This window comes from Schistocerca serialis, chromosome 4 (assembly GCF_023864345.2).
Source record: "Schistocerca serialis cubense isolate TAMUIC-IGC-003099 chromosome 4, iqSchSeri2.2, whole genome shotgun sequence".
In the NCBI taxonomy this organism is placed as follows: Eukaryota; Metazoa; Arthropoda; class Insecta; order Orthoptera; family Acrididae; genus Schistocerca; species Schistocerca serialis.
The window spans coordinates 438890635-438909114 of record NC_064641.1 but is presented as its reverse complement, the minus strand read 5'-3'; the positions used below and the strand labels follow the sequence as shown (position 1 = coordinate 438909114).

Genomic DNA, 18480 nt, shown 5'->3' with positions numbered 1-18480 from the left:
AAAATTTTGTAACTGTTTTGTAAAACCAAAGTATGTGATTGGGATGAAATTAGTGAGTGTACTTATAGTGACTTGCTTATTTGAAGAATTTCTTATAGATTGCAGCATCAAGATTCCCTTTGTAGTTAGTTTCTGACAGCAGGATACCTAAAGAGCATTCTACAAATGCTGTATGGAATATCACTCATCTCTATATTCCACTACATAAGATTTGTTCAATTCCTGCAATCAGCCATAATGGTTTCTAAGCAATGCACTGAGGAGTCAGTTATTAATCTGTGTTCCATTTCCAATTTCCAACCGTTCTCTGTTTTCCTTTCCTTTCCTTTCCACATTTTCCTCTCCCTCTCATGCACTCACAAATGAAATCTAAGCAACCTGTTTAGCCAGTAAGCTAAGCGCAATGTCTGCCTTCAGTACATATTGATTGTTGTCAGCTGTTATTGTTGCTTGTGTTATTAAATTATTTTCCATATTTAAAAATTCTGTGTGTTCTGTAAGTAGAAGCACAAAGAAAACTTTCCAGTCTTAAATAACCACTTTTCATAAGTTTTCGCATCTCTGATAAATAAATTGATTTGTTTCCTGATGTTACTTCAGTGATTCCTTTTTTAAGTAAATGCATTCCAGATTTACAAAATCTTCTTTTCTCAGATCTAAGATCTGCCATTTTCCTTAATGTTGCAGTTTACCTGTCGTGCTGATGCACTGCAGCCGTGTCGGCTTGGTGCAACCGCCAATGTTACACTAGATGGTGCTGGTGTAGGGCAAGATCACAGAGCATGCCCATTGCCGCAGTACGTGGTTCTCTCATGTACACTGGGGTATCTTGCAGTTGCTGTTTTCCTGCGGCTTCCAATTCTCGTCAAGGGAATACTTCTTGTTGCTATGGCAACTGTTTATATTCTCCTCATCGAAGTCTCCCATCGCTCACTATTTGACTGCTATGATGAACGTGTTGGGTATGTTATAATTTATTGCCCTAAGTATCAGTAACATCTTCCATTCATTTTGTACATGCTGCTGGTCATGTATCCGATGAGCTTTTATTTTAAGTATTGGTTAACAATAGATGAAATTTTATACATATGCAAATTTGTTATATTTAATATGTTTTCAGGGTAGAAGAAAAAGAAAAATGTGAACTTGGGAAAAAGTTGGGGAATTCAACCTGTGCATCACGATGCGTTTTGTCTTATTTACAAACCATCTTCAGTGGATGCGCTGAAATATTACATGACTTTTTTTGTTTGCACATACAGGTTATCATTCGCACATATAAGTTATAGATTTAAAACAGTTCATTGAAGTTTTTTATAATAAAATGAAAAATTACTTACTGGTCAGCAACTATTTGATTTTTTTTTGTAAGACAAACAGCTTTCTCCCATGTGGCGAACTGGTTGAAAACTCGCAGTTTCCCTGAAGGTTGCTATTTTTTAAATATAGCACTGTAACTGCCTTTTTTGTGTCTGTAATGTCATTTGTTTCTATGTGTTGCCAACTTTCTCAGCATTTGCTTTCAGTTGTTTTCGTTTGTATGTGTGTTGATGTAAGTGTTCTGTGTGTGCGTGTGTGTGTGTGTGTGTGTGTGTGTGTGTGTGTGTGTGTGTGTGTGTTTATTTTATAATCTATTTTTCAATTATTATCTTCACTTTCTCAGACGTTAAGTCCGGTTAAAAATGGAGTGACGCGGACCTTGATCAAGCGTCACTTCCTTTTAACTGTAAGGTATGTGTTATATTGCATTTAGGAACTTTCGGGTAATTGAACATGTATCAATAATTACGGATTTCTGTAGCTGTATATATATGTTTGGATGTAGCTGTATTGCATTGATGTACTGGTGGATATTGTGTGGTATGACTCCCGTAGTTGATACTATAATTGGTATGATGTCAACTTTATCCTGATGCCACATGTCTTTGACTTCCTCAGCCAGTTGGATGTATTTTTCAATTTTTTCTCCTGTTTTCTTTTGTATATTTGTTGTATTGGGTATGGATATTTCGATTAGTTGTGTTAATTTCTTCTTTTTACTGGTGAGTATGATGTCAGGTTTGTTATGTGGCGTTTTTTTATCTGTTATAATGGTTCTGTTCCAGTATAATTTGTATTCATCATTCTCCAGTACATTTTGTGGTGTATACTTGTATGTAGGAATGTGTTGTTTTAAAAGTTTATGTTGTAAGGCAAGCTGTTGATGTATTATTTTTGCGACATTGTCATGTCTTCTGGGGTATTCTGTATTTGCTAGTATTGTACATCCGCTTGTGATGTGATCTACTGTTTCTATTTGTTGTTTACAAAGTCTGCATTTATCCGTTGTGGTATTGGGATCTTTAATAATATGCTTGCTGTAATACCTGGTGTTTATTGTTTGATCCTGTATTGCAATCATGAATCCTTCTGTCTCACTGTATATATTGCCTTTTCTTAGCCATGTGTTGGATGCGTCTTGATCGATGTGTGGCTGTGTTAGATGATACGGGTGCTTGCCATGTAGTGTTTTCTTTTTCCAATTTACTTTCTTCATGTCTGTTGATGTTATGTGATCTAAAGGGTTGTAGAAGTGGTTATGAAATTGCAGTGGTGTAGCCGATGTATTTATATGAGTGATTGCCTTGTGTATTTTGCTAGTTTCTGCTCGTTCTAGAAAGAATTTTCTTAAATTGTCTACCTGTCCATAATGTAGGTTTTTTATGTCGATAAATTCCCTTCCTCCTTCCTTTCTGCTTAATGTGAATCTTTCTGTTGCTGAATGTATGTGATGTATTCTATATTTGTGGCATAGTGATCGTGTAAGTGTATTGAGTGCTTCTAGGTCTGTGTTACTCCATTTCACTACTCCAAATGAGTAGGTCAATATTGGTATGGCATAGGTATTTATAGCTTTTGTCTTGTTTCTTGCTGTCAATTCTGTTTTCAGTATTTTTGTTAGTCTTTGTCTATATTTTTCTTTTAGTTCTTCTTTGATATTTGTATTATCTATTCCTATTTTTTGTCTGTATCCTAGATATTTATAGGCGTCCATTTTTTCCATCGCTTCTATGCAGTCGCTGTGGTTATCCATTATGTAATCTTCTTGTTTAGTATGTTTTCCCTTGACTATGCTATTTTTCTTACATTTGTCTGTTCCAAAAGCCATACTTATATCATTGCTGAATCCTTCTGTTATCTTTAGTAATTGGTTGAGTTGTTGATTTGTTGCTGCCAGTAGTTTTAGATCATCCATGTGTGATTTTGTGTGGGTATGTTCCAGTAATATTGTATCAATAATTTGTATTATTTAGCGTGTTGGATAGTGGGTTTAGAGCAAAGCAGAACCAGAAAGGACTTAATGAGTCTCCTTGGTATATTCCACGCTTAATCTGTATTGGCTGTGATGTGATATTATTTGAATTTGTTTGGATATTAAGTGTGGTTTTCCAATTTTTCATTACTATGTTTAGGAACTGTATCAATTTAGGATCTACTTTGTATATTTCCAATATTTGTGGTAACCATGAGTGGGGTACACAATTATTATTATTATTATTATTATTATTATTATTATTTTCCTTTACATTCTTAGGAGAGAAATGGGATTTGTTGTCATCGGTTTGGAATTTCTATCTATTGTATGATCAATCAGTGTAAACAGTGAGTGGTTAAGGCATATTCATGTAGTCATTTAGTAGTAGTGTAATAGTAGTTGTAGTTCTATCAAATGGAAAAAATCATGTAATATTTCTGGACACCCGCTGAAGATTCCTTGTAAATAAGGCAAAAGATGTCTGGGTGCACAAGTTAAATAAAAAGAAAGTAAAGTGTAGCATGCAAAAGGCAGTTTTTCTTTTAAAGTGCTTCAATTTATATACAGCTGCTGTGAAAATGGCCATCACAAGAAACTTGTCTTTAAAACTTCTTGCATGAGGTTGCTTCTTGGAGTGCATCCATCCTAAGATTCAGATATTACACCAAGTGCCTTCACTTGTTTTTGTAGTTGCAGATATATCAAAGTCCAAAGAGTGTTGAAGACAACAATGTAGGTGAAAGGATGGTAAGATAGTGGTTTGGGATTTCAGGCAAGACACATCTCTGACAATGCAACAAATTGGCTCATATCCAATCTCTCAAAGTATGGGTATCAATGATGACTATGTGAGAGAGTATGTTAAAACCATACATCAAGTGATGAAAGACAAAGGGCTTCAGAAAGATTGTTTGTGTTTTGTAACATTACTATTTTTGTAGTCATCTTATAACAACTTGCTACCAATTTTCTCTCTTCAGCAAACAACTTCATATTATTCAGTTCATTTTTGATAGTTGTTCCTCCAGATATTGTATCACTTCTTTTCTTGCTGCTGTGCACATATACATTAACACATCATAAACTTCAGTGAGGTTTGAAAGTCAACAAAGAAAGTTAAAATCGAAAGTACAGACAGCGGAGGGGTCACTAAAGACAGAGAATTAGCTCAGCTAGACAAGGCTGTGAAAATATGCAGTCGTGGCCATATTCAAGGCACAATCTCCATGATATGGAAATTTGAGATTGCCTGTTATTGAATAAGTGCACACAGTATGAACCATTACACCACTTTGTTAATGACAAAGATCAACCCATCCACCCCTCATTTTCTAATAAGGTTGATATGTATAAAAGAATCTCTTGCAGTGAGAGTTTTGCACTGCGAATGCTAAGAATACTTTCAAATTTCCAAAATGTAGTATGGAATAATATTTTGCTTTTTAGAATGGTACAGTGAGGAACAGTGAAACTAAGAAACAAATTCTTTTCCTTAAATAGAATAATAATACAAAGTGGTTTGTGGTTTTACTATGGATGTTAATTTGTTTATCAGAGCAAATACATAGCCTATGCTCATCATTTATATGACTTTATTGTTTAACAGGTCAGTTGTCCCACAGCACGCTCTTGCTGTTGTCTACATTCTAATGTTCTTATTAGCAGTTATAATTCATGGTCGACAAGTAGAATGGACGGCTCGACTTGATTTCCTGTGGCAGATACAGGTTTGTACTTAATTTATCTATATAAATTTCAGTAGTAGCTGCATGTGTGGTGCATATCCAGTGGCAGTATCCTGTAAATTCTCCTATATGTTCATCTGATCAATATCCAAAGCTGATAAATATAGATCCCTGGAATTTCCAGTTTGGTTCCTTGATTTGATTTCAATTTCTTATGGAAACTGACAATCAAAGTGTTAAATGGTGTATCAGTAATGTCATATTTTCCATAAAGGAACCCAGGACTGATGGAAATTACTTTTAAACTGTAGGAAACTTGTAGTGACTGTGAGGTGTCAGTGATTTAAGGCACTGCACCCTTAGACGGAATGTCTGTAGTTCAAATCTACATGCAGCCTTTGAACTGAGTTTTTGATAGTTTCCCAAAGTCATTGAAGGCAAATGCTGGGATGTTTCCACTGAAGAGCCTACCCCCCACTGTCTACCTCCAATCTGAGCTAATACACACAAAAATGACCTTCTCCAGAATGAGACTTAAGTGTGTAATGTTTCTTGCTTTTGTCTTGGGGCATAATTTCATTTCAACAAACATTTTAGTTCTGTACACAACAGTTAATGTTACTTTTTCAAGTATTTACCCACAGCGAGATACCATGGAATTGAAAATGGCAGGATGTGGTACCATCAGAGGTCATTTACAAATTGTGGTGGCAACTTTAGTGTTCATAAACCATTCCAAATGTAACACTTCTTTGACTTTGCTGACATTTTCATGTTTATGGCACCTTGCTTTTGGTATTAAAAATATGAAGCTATCACTAACTAGAACATTGGTCCAGTGCTGCAGTGCTTCACTAGGCATGATCTTGTTGATGTACACACTAAAACAGCCATTTTTGGATCAAAAATAGTTCTCTAACTAAGAAGAGGTTTTCATTAATACAAGGTGCATCTGAAAAGTCTCGTGAATGATCCCATACATTAAAACCTGCACTGGTTAGGATGAGGCACTTATGCATACACATTGAGAGAGATGTCAAATTGTAGAAGTGACCAGTGGTGCATGCAGCAGTGAAGCTAACAGAGTCAGTGTGAGGACTCATGTCATTGCAAAATGGAGCACAATATGAAGCAGTGTGTTAACATGAAGTTTTGATTCAAATTAGGGTAAACAACAACAGAGACTCGTGGAATGTTAGTGCAGTGTACAATGTTGAAGAAGTGTGTAAAAGGGTGTGTTTGAGTGGTTTAAACATTTTAGAGATGGAAAGACAGGTTTTGAGACTGAGATGCATTCAGGTTGACCATCAACAAGCACACTCCAAGACAACATAGAACGATTGTGATGTGTACTCATGGATGATTGTTGGCTGTCTTTGAGAATGAGAGCAGAAGAACTGAATGTAAGTACAGACAGTGTAAGCACTATCGTTCACAAACATTTGAAAATGTGAAAATCTGTGCCCAATTTCTAACACAAAGCCTGACAGACAAGCACAAGCAAACTTGGATGGAAATGTTTGGAGACCTCATCAACACATCTGACCGGAATCCACATTATGGGAGATGAGCCCTGGTGCTACCAGTATGGTAAGGAAACCAAACAGCAGTCAGCAACATGGTGCCCTTTCGCTTCCCCACCTTCCAAGAAGGAAAATCGGGTGACAAAATCTACAATTAAGATAATAATGATTGTCTTTTCCAACACTGATTGATGATGAATTTCTGCCCAAGGATCAAAATGTCAATGTGGAAGTGTTACAAGGGAGTTTTGAATCAACTGCTGCAATGCATTGGCAGGTACTGCCAGAACTGTACCAGAGTGAACAGTGGACTTTCCTGCAAGATAATGTCTATCCACACACTGCTCGACTTTCTTGCTCAGTGCAAGGTGACCCTTATTAATGGTTTGTACATTTGGTGTTTAGCATCTTGTTGAAATCATAAATATGTCATATTAATAATCAATGTTTTGATGTAAGCTGATTATTGGTACTAGTTCATTTTACCAGATGATTTCAGACATTGCCCATCACTAATGGTATCGGTGTTACTAAAGACGTGCATTTCTTTTAATACATCAATTATATTATATATAATATTGTCTTATGCATAGGTGGTTATTTGTATCATTATAATGTGACCTGCCATATGAATAATGCATTTTAGCATTTGTCAGTGATGATATTTCGTAACAATCATGTAATAATAAGATTATATGCTTTATATGTACGTAAATGCAATCGGCATACTGTATTTTGTACGAAAATATGTACATTTGTCATTGGCAATTGTTGTACATTCAAATATTATTTTTTGTTATATATATATAATAAAATATACATATAATAGAGGGAAACATTCCACGTGGGAAAAATATATCTAAAAACAAAGATGATGTGACTTACCAAACGAAAGCGCTGGCAGGTCGATAGACACACAAAAAAACACAAACATACAAACAAAATTCTAGCTTTCGCAACCAATGGCTGCTTCATCAGGAAAGAGGGAAGGAGAGGGAAAGACGAAAGGATGTGGGTTTTAAGGGAGAGGGTAAGGAGTTATTCCAATCCCGGGAGCGGAAAGACTTACCTTAGGGGGAAAAAAGGGGTGGTATACACTCGCATACACACACGTATCCATCCGCACATACACAGACACAAGCAGACATTTGTAAAGGCAAAGAGTTTGGGCAGAAATGTCAGTCAAGGCGGAAGTACGTAGGCAAGATGTTGTTGAATGACAGGTGAGGTATGTGCGGCGGCAACTTGAAATTAGCGGAGGTTGAGGCCTGGCCGGTAACGAGAAGAGAGGATACACTGAAGGGCAAGTTCCCATCTCCGGAGTTCTGACAGGTTGGTGTTAGTGGGAAGTATCCAGATAACCCGGACGGTGTAACACTGTGCCAAGATGTGCTGGCCGTGAACCAAGGCATGTTTAGAGACAGGGTGATCCTCATTACCAACAAACAGTGTCTGCCTGTGTCAATTCATGTGAATGGACAGTTTGTTACTGGTCATTCCCACATAGAAAGCTTCACAGTGTAGGCAGGTCAGTTGGTAAATCACATGGGTATACACTCGCACACACACCCATATCCAACCACCTATATATACACAATAATATGTAACCCACGTGCAAACCATAACCAAGAAAAAAAATTTTTTTTTCCGCTTTCAACACTACCGCTGCTATAAAATCCACCGTATCTAGTTCACAAACAGTTCCTTTCACCTATTAAACAACCATTTCGGCTAGTTCTAATAACTTTCGCTTTATATCCATTTCCGTGTTTCCCACATCACTGATCATTTTTAGCCGCTTCCCACAGGTTTTAACTTCATTATTTCTTCGTCAGACAATTGTTAGCCTCATTTTCATAATCTGTCACCACAAAACCACTCCTTTTAGTACATTTACACGCAGTTTTTTTGAAATTTTCCTAAATTTCTCCACCCTTTAACGTGTTTTAGCGGCAACACAACCACCTAACCTTTGTGCACATCGTTGTCTACCAACCCAAATTCACCACAGGATCAACATAGCCCAGCTTTAACCAACACTTTTTCGCACACCAGATCTCCAGTTGCTTTCTAGTTCACCTTTATCTCTCCCCATATATTTTTAATTTCATTTTCATTTCAGCCTCATGTTACACTTTCCACCTCCTAATACCATGTCACCCTCACAACACCCCCACATCGACCCCATTAAGTTTTATTTACATTCCCTCCGCAAACATGCCTTCGCCCTAGCCAGGTTACGCTCCCATATTTTATTTTCTCAGGCTTGTCTGACATTTGGCGTTACCCCCAAAGGCCTCACACTTAAAGTTCCCATCTCTGGCTGTAATTTTACTTTCCATCAGTCCCTATACCAGTTCCAAACTGAACAATCCATTGCCCTCACCCACATAATCCTTCACCTACACATCAACTCAGCCAATGAACACACCCGTCAACTCCTATCCTTAATAAAAGTCCTCAATCTTTCCTCTCCCACATCCACATTGGCTGTTCAGAGCATCCTCCTACAGGCCAACCGCAAATTAGAACAGCATGCCACCCTCCACCTCAAAAAACTATCCAATCTCCTGGTTTCCCACCTCCGGAAAGGCAATTCGCTCACCCTTCACAACCTTTCCAACAAACCTCAACCTCCTCTCATTGCACACAAACCCAGTCTCTCCCATCTACTCAATCTCCCACTTCCAGCTCCACTCCCTCCAAAACCTCAAAATTCCAATCAACACAATCTGGAACCACAACACCCTAATTCAGTAGTTAACCTTTCCTCCAAACCTCTCTCTCAATCTGAAACCTCTATCCAAAGGTCTCACCTTCAGCCCCACTCCCAGATTCAACCAAACAGCCCTTGTCAAAGATTTACTGTCATACACTCGTACTCTCTGCTGGGAATATCACTTTGCCATGAAGAAAAATGATCCTAATTCTACTCCTAATGATCCAACTCCCCAAGACACTATCCAAATTGAACCCTGCCTGGAACAGTTCTGTCCTCCGTCACAGCGGGACCCACCTCCTCTTCCTCAAAATCACCCTCTCCAAACCTTCCAGGAATTTCTGACTTCCAGCCTTGCCTCTCAATCCTTCTTAAAAAACCTTAATCCTACTCCCAACATCACCACTGCTGAAGCCCAGGCTATCCGTGATCTGAAGGCTGACCGATCCATCATCATTCTTCCGGCGGACAAGGGTTCCACGACCGTGGTACTTGATCATCGGGAGTATGTGGCTGAGGGACTGCATCAGCTTTCAGACAACACTACTTACAAAGTTTGCCAAGGTAATCCCATTCCTGATGTCCAGGCGGAGCTTCAAGGAACCCTCAGAACCTTAGGCCCCCTACAAAACTTTTCACCTGACTCCATCAACCTCCTGACCCCACCGACACCCCGCACCCCTACCTTCTACCTTCTTGCTAAAATTCACAAACCCAATCGTCCCGGCTGCCCCATTGTAGCTGGTTACCAAGCCTGCACAGAACGTATCTCTGCCTACATAGATCAACACCTTCAACCCATTACATGCAGTCTCCCATCCTTTATCAAAGACACCAACCACTTTCTCAAACGCCTGGAATCCTTACCCAATCTGTTACCCCCAGAAACCATCCTTGTAACCATTGATGCCACTTCCGTATACACAAATATTCCGCACGTCCAGGGCCTCGCTGCGATGGAGCACGTCCTTTCACGCCGATCACCTGCCACCCTACCTAAAACCTCTTTCCTCATTACCTTAGCCAGCTTCATCCTGACTCACAACTTCTTCACTTTTGAAGGCCAGACATACCAACAACTAAAGGGAACAGCCATGGGTACCTGGATGGCCCCCTCGTACGCCAACCTATTCATGGGTCACTTAGAGGAAGCCTTCTTGGTTACCCAGGCTTGCCAACCCAAAGTTTGGTACAGATTTATTGATGATATCTTCATGATCTGGACTCACAGTGAAGAAGAACTCCAGAATTTCCTCTCCAATCTCAACTCCTTCGGTTCAATCAGATTCACCTGGTCCTACTCCAAATCCCAGCCACTTCCCTTGACGTTCACCTTCATCTGTCCAATGGCCAGCTTCACACGTCCGTCCACATCAAACCCACCGACAAGCAACAGTACCTCCATTATGACAGCTGCCACCCATTCCACATCAAACGATCCCTTCCCTACAGCCTAGGTCTTCATGGCAAACGAATCTGCTCCAGTCCGGAATCCCTGAACCATTACACCAACATTCTGAAAACAGCTTTCGCATCCCGCAACTACCCTCCCGACCTGGTACAGAAGCAAATAACCAGAGCCACTTCCTCATCCCCTCAAACACAGAACCTCCCACAGAAGAACCACAAAAGTGCCCCACTTTTGACAGGATACTTTCCGGGACTGGATCAGACTCTGAATGTGGCTCTCCAGCAGGGATACGACTTCCTCAAATCCTGCCCTGAAATGAGATCCATCCTTCATGAAATCCTCTCCACTCCACCAAGAGTGTCTTTCCGCCATCCACCTAACCTTTGTAACCTCTTAGTTGATCCCTATGAAATCCCCAAACCACCTTCCCTACCCTCTGGCTCCTACCCTTGTAACCGCCCCCAGTGTAAAACCTGTCTCATGCACCCTCCCACCACCACCTACTCCAGTCCTGTAACCCGGAAGGTGTACACGATCAAAGGCAGAGCCACGTGTGAAAGCACCCACATGATTTACCAACTGACCTGCCTACACTGTGAAGCTTTCTAAGTGGGAATGAGCAGCAACAAACTGTCCATTCGCATGAGTGGACCCAGGCAGACAGTGTTTGTTGGTAATGAGGATCACCCCGTGGCTAAACATGCCTTGGTGCAAGGCCGGCACATCTTGGCACACTGCTACACTGTCCAGGTTATCTGGATACTTCCCACTAACACCAACCTGTCAGAACTCTGGAGATGGGAACTTGCCCTTCAGTATATCCTCTCTTCTCGTTATCCGCCAGGCCTCAACCTCTGCTAATTTCAAGTTGCCGCCGCTCATACCTCACCTGTCTTTCAACAACATCTTTGCCTCTGCACTTCTGCCTCGACTGAGATCTCTTCTGAAACTCTTTGCCTTTACAAATGTCTGCTTGCGTCTGTGTATGTGCGGTTGGATATGGATGTGTGTGCGAGTGTATACCTGTCCTTTATTCCCCCTAAGGTAAGTCTTTCCGCTCCCGGGATTGGAATGACTCCTTACCCTCTCCCTTAAAACCCACATCCTTTCGTCTTTCCCTCTCCTTCCCTCTTTCCTGATGAAGCAACCGTTGGTTGCGAAAGCTTTAATTTTGTTTGTATGTTTGTGTTTTTTTGTGTGTCTATCGACCTGCCAGTGCTTTCGTTTGGTAAGTCACATCATCTTTGTTTTTAGATATAATAAAATATACAGTGTGACTTTTTTCCCATAAAAGATGCTGCTGTAATCGACATAAATCAGAATGGCTTAAAACCATTAAAGTTGTAATATCTCAAGTTATACCCAACAGATTAGGATCTCAGGATAATAGAGAGGCAGTTACTCTAAAATCTTCAGTGAGAAACTGGTTTTTTACAGCAAAAAAATCTTGATTCTGCAGAATATAATACACTACTTTGTCCACATTATCTGTGCAATTTCTTTAACAGATCTGGGGTAACACTAAAAGTAGTTTTTACTTCATTGATAAACAAACCAGTGAACTGTTCCAACTGTTTTCCATTCCAGTGAAATTTGTGGAAGAAATTACAGCGATAATGTGGACAAAGTAATGTGTTGTGTTCTGGAGAATCAAGTTTTTCTGCGATAAAAACAGGTTTCTCATTAAATATCATAGAATACCTGCCTTTCTAAACTCCTGGGACCCTAATTCGATGTGTGTTTCTTAAGATATTATCATTTTCAATGGTTTTTAATCCCATTTTGATATTTGTTGATTACAGCACCATCTGTCATGTCACAAAAAAAGTTAAATACAAAAGTTACGCATTTTTCTCAGAAAATCCAAATCTGCAATAAGAAATAGGGATTTCTATTTAAGATTTCAAGGTTAACACCTCTTACACTCACAGCACATGGAGCAGGGGTAGAGTTCGGTGTCATTGGATGAACAATTTTTTTAAATCCAATTTGTAGTTTTTTTTAGATATTTCCAGAAACAGTTTTTAATGCCTTGCTCTGTATGCAATGCTACTCCTAATTTATATTATCTCTGTTAACATGTGAACAAGCAAATTTACTGAATTATTCTTTCTGAAGCGTATTTTTAGGTTGTTTTTCTGAAAGTGCTAGTTTGGTTTTTATCTGAGATTTTCAAAATGTATAATAGTGATTTGCGTATATATTTTTTTTTGTTTGTTTTTGTTTAGGTAATGTTTTCTTTAATTTTCTTTCTATCAGTGTGTAAATTTTGTCAATTATGGTAGGGCTGTAACCAATATTCTTTGCTGTTCTTCTAAGCATCTTTGTCAGATTTTACATTTTCTTTAGTCAAGTTATACCAAAATATGCCCATGTGAATATAAAAATACAACACAGGTAGCCAGATGTGTAAAACAAAATAGTGAAGTGATGAGGACAGAGGAAGAGTTCTGAAACAGATATTGAATGAATGATTTCTTAAAGATGAAACCATATTTAATCAAATGTAAAATTATAAAAGTCTTAGAACCTTTCTATAAAACTTTTTAAAAATTTCAAAAATTTTATGTATATTCTCTCAATCATGTTTAAAGTCAAAAATATTATTACAAAGTGATGGCCATTTTTGGTAGCTTACCTACCATCTTCAGGTCTGAGATAGACCAAAAGAAAAATTGCCATAAGTAGCAAAGTTAAGTAAAAATTGCCATTGGATTACTTTTAAAAGATTACAGGGAATTAACATACCATATATTGTTTTATCAATGCACTTGCAGTGTACAAAGCCATTGCATTGCCTGTAACATTCTTATTTTAAATCTTCAGAAAAAATGTGCTATGTGTAGCCTAAAAAAAACATAAAGGCAAATATATTTATATATTGGCAAACAAATAAGAACAAGAAATAATTATTTAGAAGAAAGAGTAGTTCATTGAGTGTACCATGCTATCTGTGACAGCAGTTGAAATAAAAAGACTTTATAACATGGTAAAAATTTTTATACCTTGAAATATCCATACAATTATTGTTGTTATAATCAGTAACTGTGAGCACAGATTTGCTTCTGAAAAGGAAGAAGCAAGTCAGAAATATTTGTTTTTAGTTTGCAGCACATAAAAGTAATGTGATTATTCAAAACATTAAAATATTCATAGTGAAACGTACCATGTAAGCTGTGCTTGAAGTCAAAACATAGTGGTCAGTTTTGCTGTAACTGTGGGTACACGGGGGTGGGAGGAAGTCATGTGTCATCCAGTGTACATATATCTTTACTGTTTGGACAAATTTTATACTTTTTGCTTCAAGTACAACTTACATGATATGTTTCACCACGAATGTTTTTCTGTTTTGAATAACCATGTTACTTGTATGCACTGTTAACTAAAAGTAAACATTTGTGACATGCTTCTTTCTATTCAAAGGCAAATCTCTGCTAGCAGTTATTGCCTGTAATGATAATAAGTATATGGACATTTCAATGTATCAGAATTTTTACTGTGTTATACAAGCTTTTTGTTTCCACTGCTGTCACTGATAGCATGGTATGCTCAATGAACTAGTGTTTCTTCAAATAATTATTTCTTGTTCTTATTTGTTTGCTAATGTATAAATATATTTTCCTTTATCTTTGTTTTACAATAAGAATTTTATAGACAATACAATGGTGTTGTACACTGAAAGTCCATTTATAAAACAACATGTGGTATGTTAAGTCCCTGTAAATTTTTTAAAAGTAAGTCAGTGGCAATTTTTACACAACTTTGTTACTTACAACAGCTTTTCTTTTGGTTTGTCTTTCTGTGATCTGAAGATGGTAGTTAAGTTACTGGAAACCAGTCATCACTTTTTAAAAATATTTTTGATGTTAAATGAGATTGGATGGTACATAGACAATTTTTGAAATTTTTAAAAAGTTTTATAGAAAGTTTCTAAAATTTTTAGAATTTGACATTTGATTATCTGCACACGATCACTTTCTCCTATTCCAACAGTGTCACATGTATTTAAAACTATATTTAGCACAACTAGAAATAGGAAACCTATTTCAAAATCCTACGTTGGGCACAATTATGAAATCAAGTGATGAGGAAGATGGAAATGGACATCGAAACATTAAACTTTGGCATAATTAAAAAACTAAATACATTAATCCAAAATATAATTACAATAGTAAAGGAGTAGAATGTGGCACAAATTTAAAATTTTTCAATAGAGGCATAAGCAACAGAAATAAAATTTAGTCATGAGGAAGTAGATTTATTATAGAAAGGCCTGGTGTATAAGTTGCCAAATAAACCAACTCATATTAATACAGGAAGCATTATTGCACATGTAAAAATAGCAATTCATACAGCTATCACTTCTATTGCTGAGTGAAACTACTTTGCTAGAAAAATATCCAAAATATTTCATCATCATCAGGATTTCCTTCCAGCGAGCCAGATTGGAACTTAATGAACGATATGCCTCCATTGGTTTCTGTCCTGGTATAGTTTTTCCCTCTCCACTACATCCCATGTTACTCCTCTCCTCTTGAGATCTTCCTTAACCTTGTCTGTCCATCTCTTTTTAGGCCACCCAACTGGTCTTCTTCGTAGTATCAATATTTATCAACCACAATTATAACAGTAAAAATAATAATTTGTTTGAAAAAGAAGATCAAAATATTGATACAATTCGTGAAAATATAGAAACAAACAATGCTATCACACTCAAAGCAGACAAAGAGAATATAGTAGTGATCATGTCCCATACAGATTACATAAATAAGACCTTAGAAGTCTTTAGTAAAAACAACATTACTGCCAAACAAAAAGACTCAACTAATCAAATCCAAGCCACAATAAAAAAAAGGTCCTGAATAAAACTGATTTTCTTACTCAATAAAACAGAAAAGGCATGAGCCCATCTCCATCCGAATCATGGCCCAGTCAAAAGTCCATAAAGAAAACACTCCTATCGGACCAATAGCTAATTACATAGGCAGTCTCGCATCTCTCTTCACAAAAAATTCTGTTATATTGTGACTCAGAACTACGTATATGATAATCAGTGCATAGTAAAGAACTCTAGCAACCTAATACTACAAATTATAGACAATCTCATATAACGAAAAATTTATTTCCTTAGGTACAACAAACATATACCCCAACATATGAGCTAATGGAACTACTGAAAATATTGAACATAATTTGCGTAACATGTGGGAAAATGTGCACAGTCAAAATAGGATGACTTCTTACTTTCTTAAAATTAACATCCCCTCATAAGTATTTTTAGTTCAAAAACCAACTATGTATATGTAGAACACAGTATAGCACAGTAAAGTTGCCTTGCTGGTACACTAGTGAATATTTTTCTTCGCCATATTGAGAACAATACATTTTTCTTAAAACTATCCAAAATGGACTAATAAAATTCAGAACTATCACAGATATGTAGATGATACATTGCTTTTCTTGGAAGGAGTAGGAAACAAAATAGAAATCTTGCATTCACAGTGGAATAGCGTTCATAAAAATACAATGTTCAAAAATCTTAAATGAACAGGATAAACTTTCTGGCTCTTGAGATTGCAAGAATCTACCAAATACAGACAACCACAGACTATTTTATAAACAGCAGCTCTTATCACCCAAAACACACAAAAAGCATATTTTCGAACATGGATAGAGAGACTAATAAAATATCCATTGACATATCATCTAAATTAAAAGTACTAAGAAGAATGGCAAAAAAAATATTTGTACAGCCAGCCATAGTTGACAAAATTTATACCAGGGAATTTCTCACAAATAAAAATAAAATAAAATAAAATAAAAGATAACATCACCTTAACAAAGAAAAATTCTATTAGAAGTACACAGTTCACTATCATACCATACTTGGAGAAAATCCCAGATAAAATTAGACTTGTGCTTTAGAAAGCCAACCTAAAAATAGGCTTTAGAAAACACAACACAATGTGATCACAAATTTGTCATAACATGGAAAAATCCCGTTAATTTACACATGCAGGTGTGTAGTGGGTTGTTGTTGCAGGTGCCAGATTTAATTATGCATCAATGAATGACACTGTATGCAACAGCAGCAGCAGTGGCAGTTTATTCTTTGACTTTTTGCATTACATACTTCTTGCATTGTAATATGTACATAGTTACAGTGTTTCCCCATTATGAGATAATGATTAACATTCAGGGACATTTCCAGTTTCATGTATTGTGTGGAGCTGTTAAGTGTTTGAGTGAGCATGTTTATTCTGATAAATAAAGTTTCTACATTTCATGGATCTCAAGAGTAATATTTCAAGCACTACCACCTGGCTTAACAAATACACACTTAACAAAAGTTGGACAGCCCTAATTCTAGCTACACCTGACAAGTGGTGTCCCCAATGTTCTTTTAAGCTAACATGAACTTAGCTACAACCCGCTAGATCACTGCTTTGATGTGGAAGTACTGCCCCACTAGTGGCAAATTCTTATGACAAGCTCAAGACAGAATTGATCTGTCACAGCCTCCAAAGAAGAAAGAATTCATAAAGGGCTGACACAAGAGGACATTGGAGACCGCAAGCCCTCACTGTACCTTTGGCACTTAGTAAGCAAGTTGGATACTGGTACTTTTCCAGATAATTTGCTGCACACCATATAGAACTGCTGCTTGCCACAACAAGTCAAGGTAGTTGTAGTGCCCCAACAGAAATACCATTAGACACTGTTGCAGAGCTTGTGGACAGATTCAAGAAGCCATTGCTCCCACTCAGTTTTTCACAATAACAGAGCCGTGCAGCAGTACAACAGAGACAGCAGCATTTGGATGTGCTGATTATGACTCTCTAGTGCCAAGGTTGATTTATTGTGTACAGAAATTGGCAAGCTGTTGTCTCAAAGCAGCACTAGCAGTAATAGGTGGTGATACCACAGATCATGAAGGAGCTGTTCATTGACTAACGCTACACCTGCTAATGAAGAGTCAAAGGCACAGCTGACTGCCTGTGAACATCATGGCACCTGTTTATCAGTGATAGGCAGTCAGGCCAAAAATATTTGATGGACATTAGTTCTGATTTATGTATGTTGCCACAAACTTCAGTGGATCACTGCAGACCACTGACAGTTTACTGTTTGTCAACAGCAAACAACTTTTTCCTATGGAAGCCAACGAATGGAACTGGGTTTAGGACTGTATTGCCCCTTAATCTGGGGCTTTAATGTTGGTGACATCTTGGAAGCAAAACTAGTTGCTGATCTTCTGGCTTATTGCCATCTGCTGCTGTACATGGTGAACACCCAGCTTATTGACAGTGTTACCAGCCTGACTGCTACAGGATTTTGCCATAGTGCAGCAGTGCACAACACCAAGCTAACACAACCAAGGGATCATACATACGCCTCTCTGTTATGCAATTTCCATCTTTGACTAGACCTCCAGGTGCTTCTAAACAAGTGTTACATAATATGGTGCACCATATTAAAGTTACTGATGGCCCACAGGTATCCTGTAGACCTAGCCCTTTGGCACCTTATCGCCTTGCTATTGCTAGATCTGAGTTTGACATCGTGCTCAAAGAAGGCATTATTTGACTATCAAATGGCACATCATCATTTCCTCTACATTTAATACCTAAGAAGCGTGGAGATTATCCCACGTTTAATGCCATAACTGTGCGAGATTGCTACCCAGTACCATTGTTGTGGGACTATAATTATGCCTTGCATATTGCAGCCATATTCAGTGCTTTTGATTGTGCCAAAGCCTACACTCATATCCTTTTAGCAGAGGAAGACATACAAAAACAGGGATTATCACTCCCTTTGGTTATTTGAGAGTGTGTACATGACAT

At 37.7% G+C, this 18480-nt stretch overlaps 1 protein-coding gene across 1 annotated transcript in view; it reads left to right on the top strand.

Annotated features, from left to right (window-relative positions):
- LOC126475054 (Ca(2+)/calmodulin-responsive adenylate cyclase) overlaps positions 1-18480 on the top strand; it is a 375710-nt gene that overhangs the window by 226047 nt on the left and 131183 nt on the right. The window contains exons 15-16 of the mRNA XM_050102605.1: positions 688-962; positions 4902-5022. Of these exons, the coding sequence (XP_049958562.1) occupies positions 688-962; positions 4902-5022 (396 nt within the window). The remainder of the gene's footprint in view (positions 1-687; positions 963-4901; positions 5023-18480) is intronic.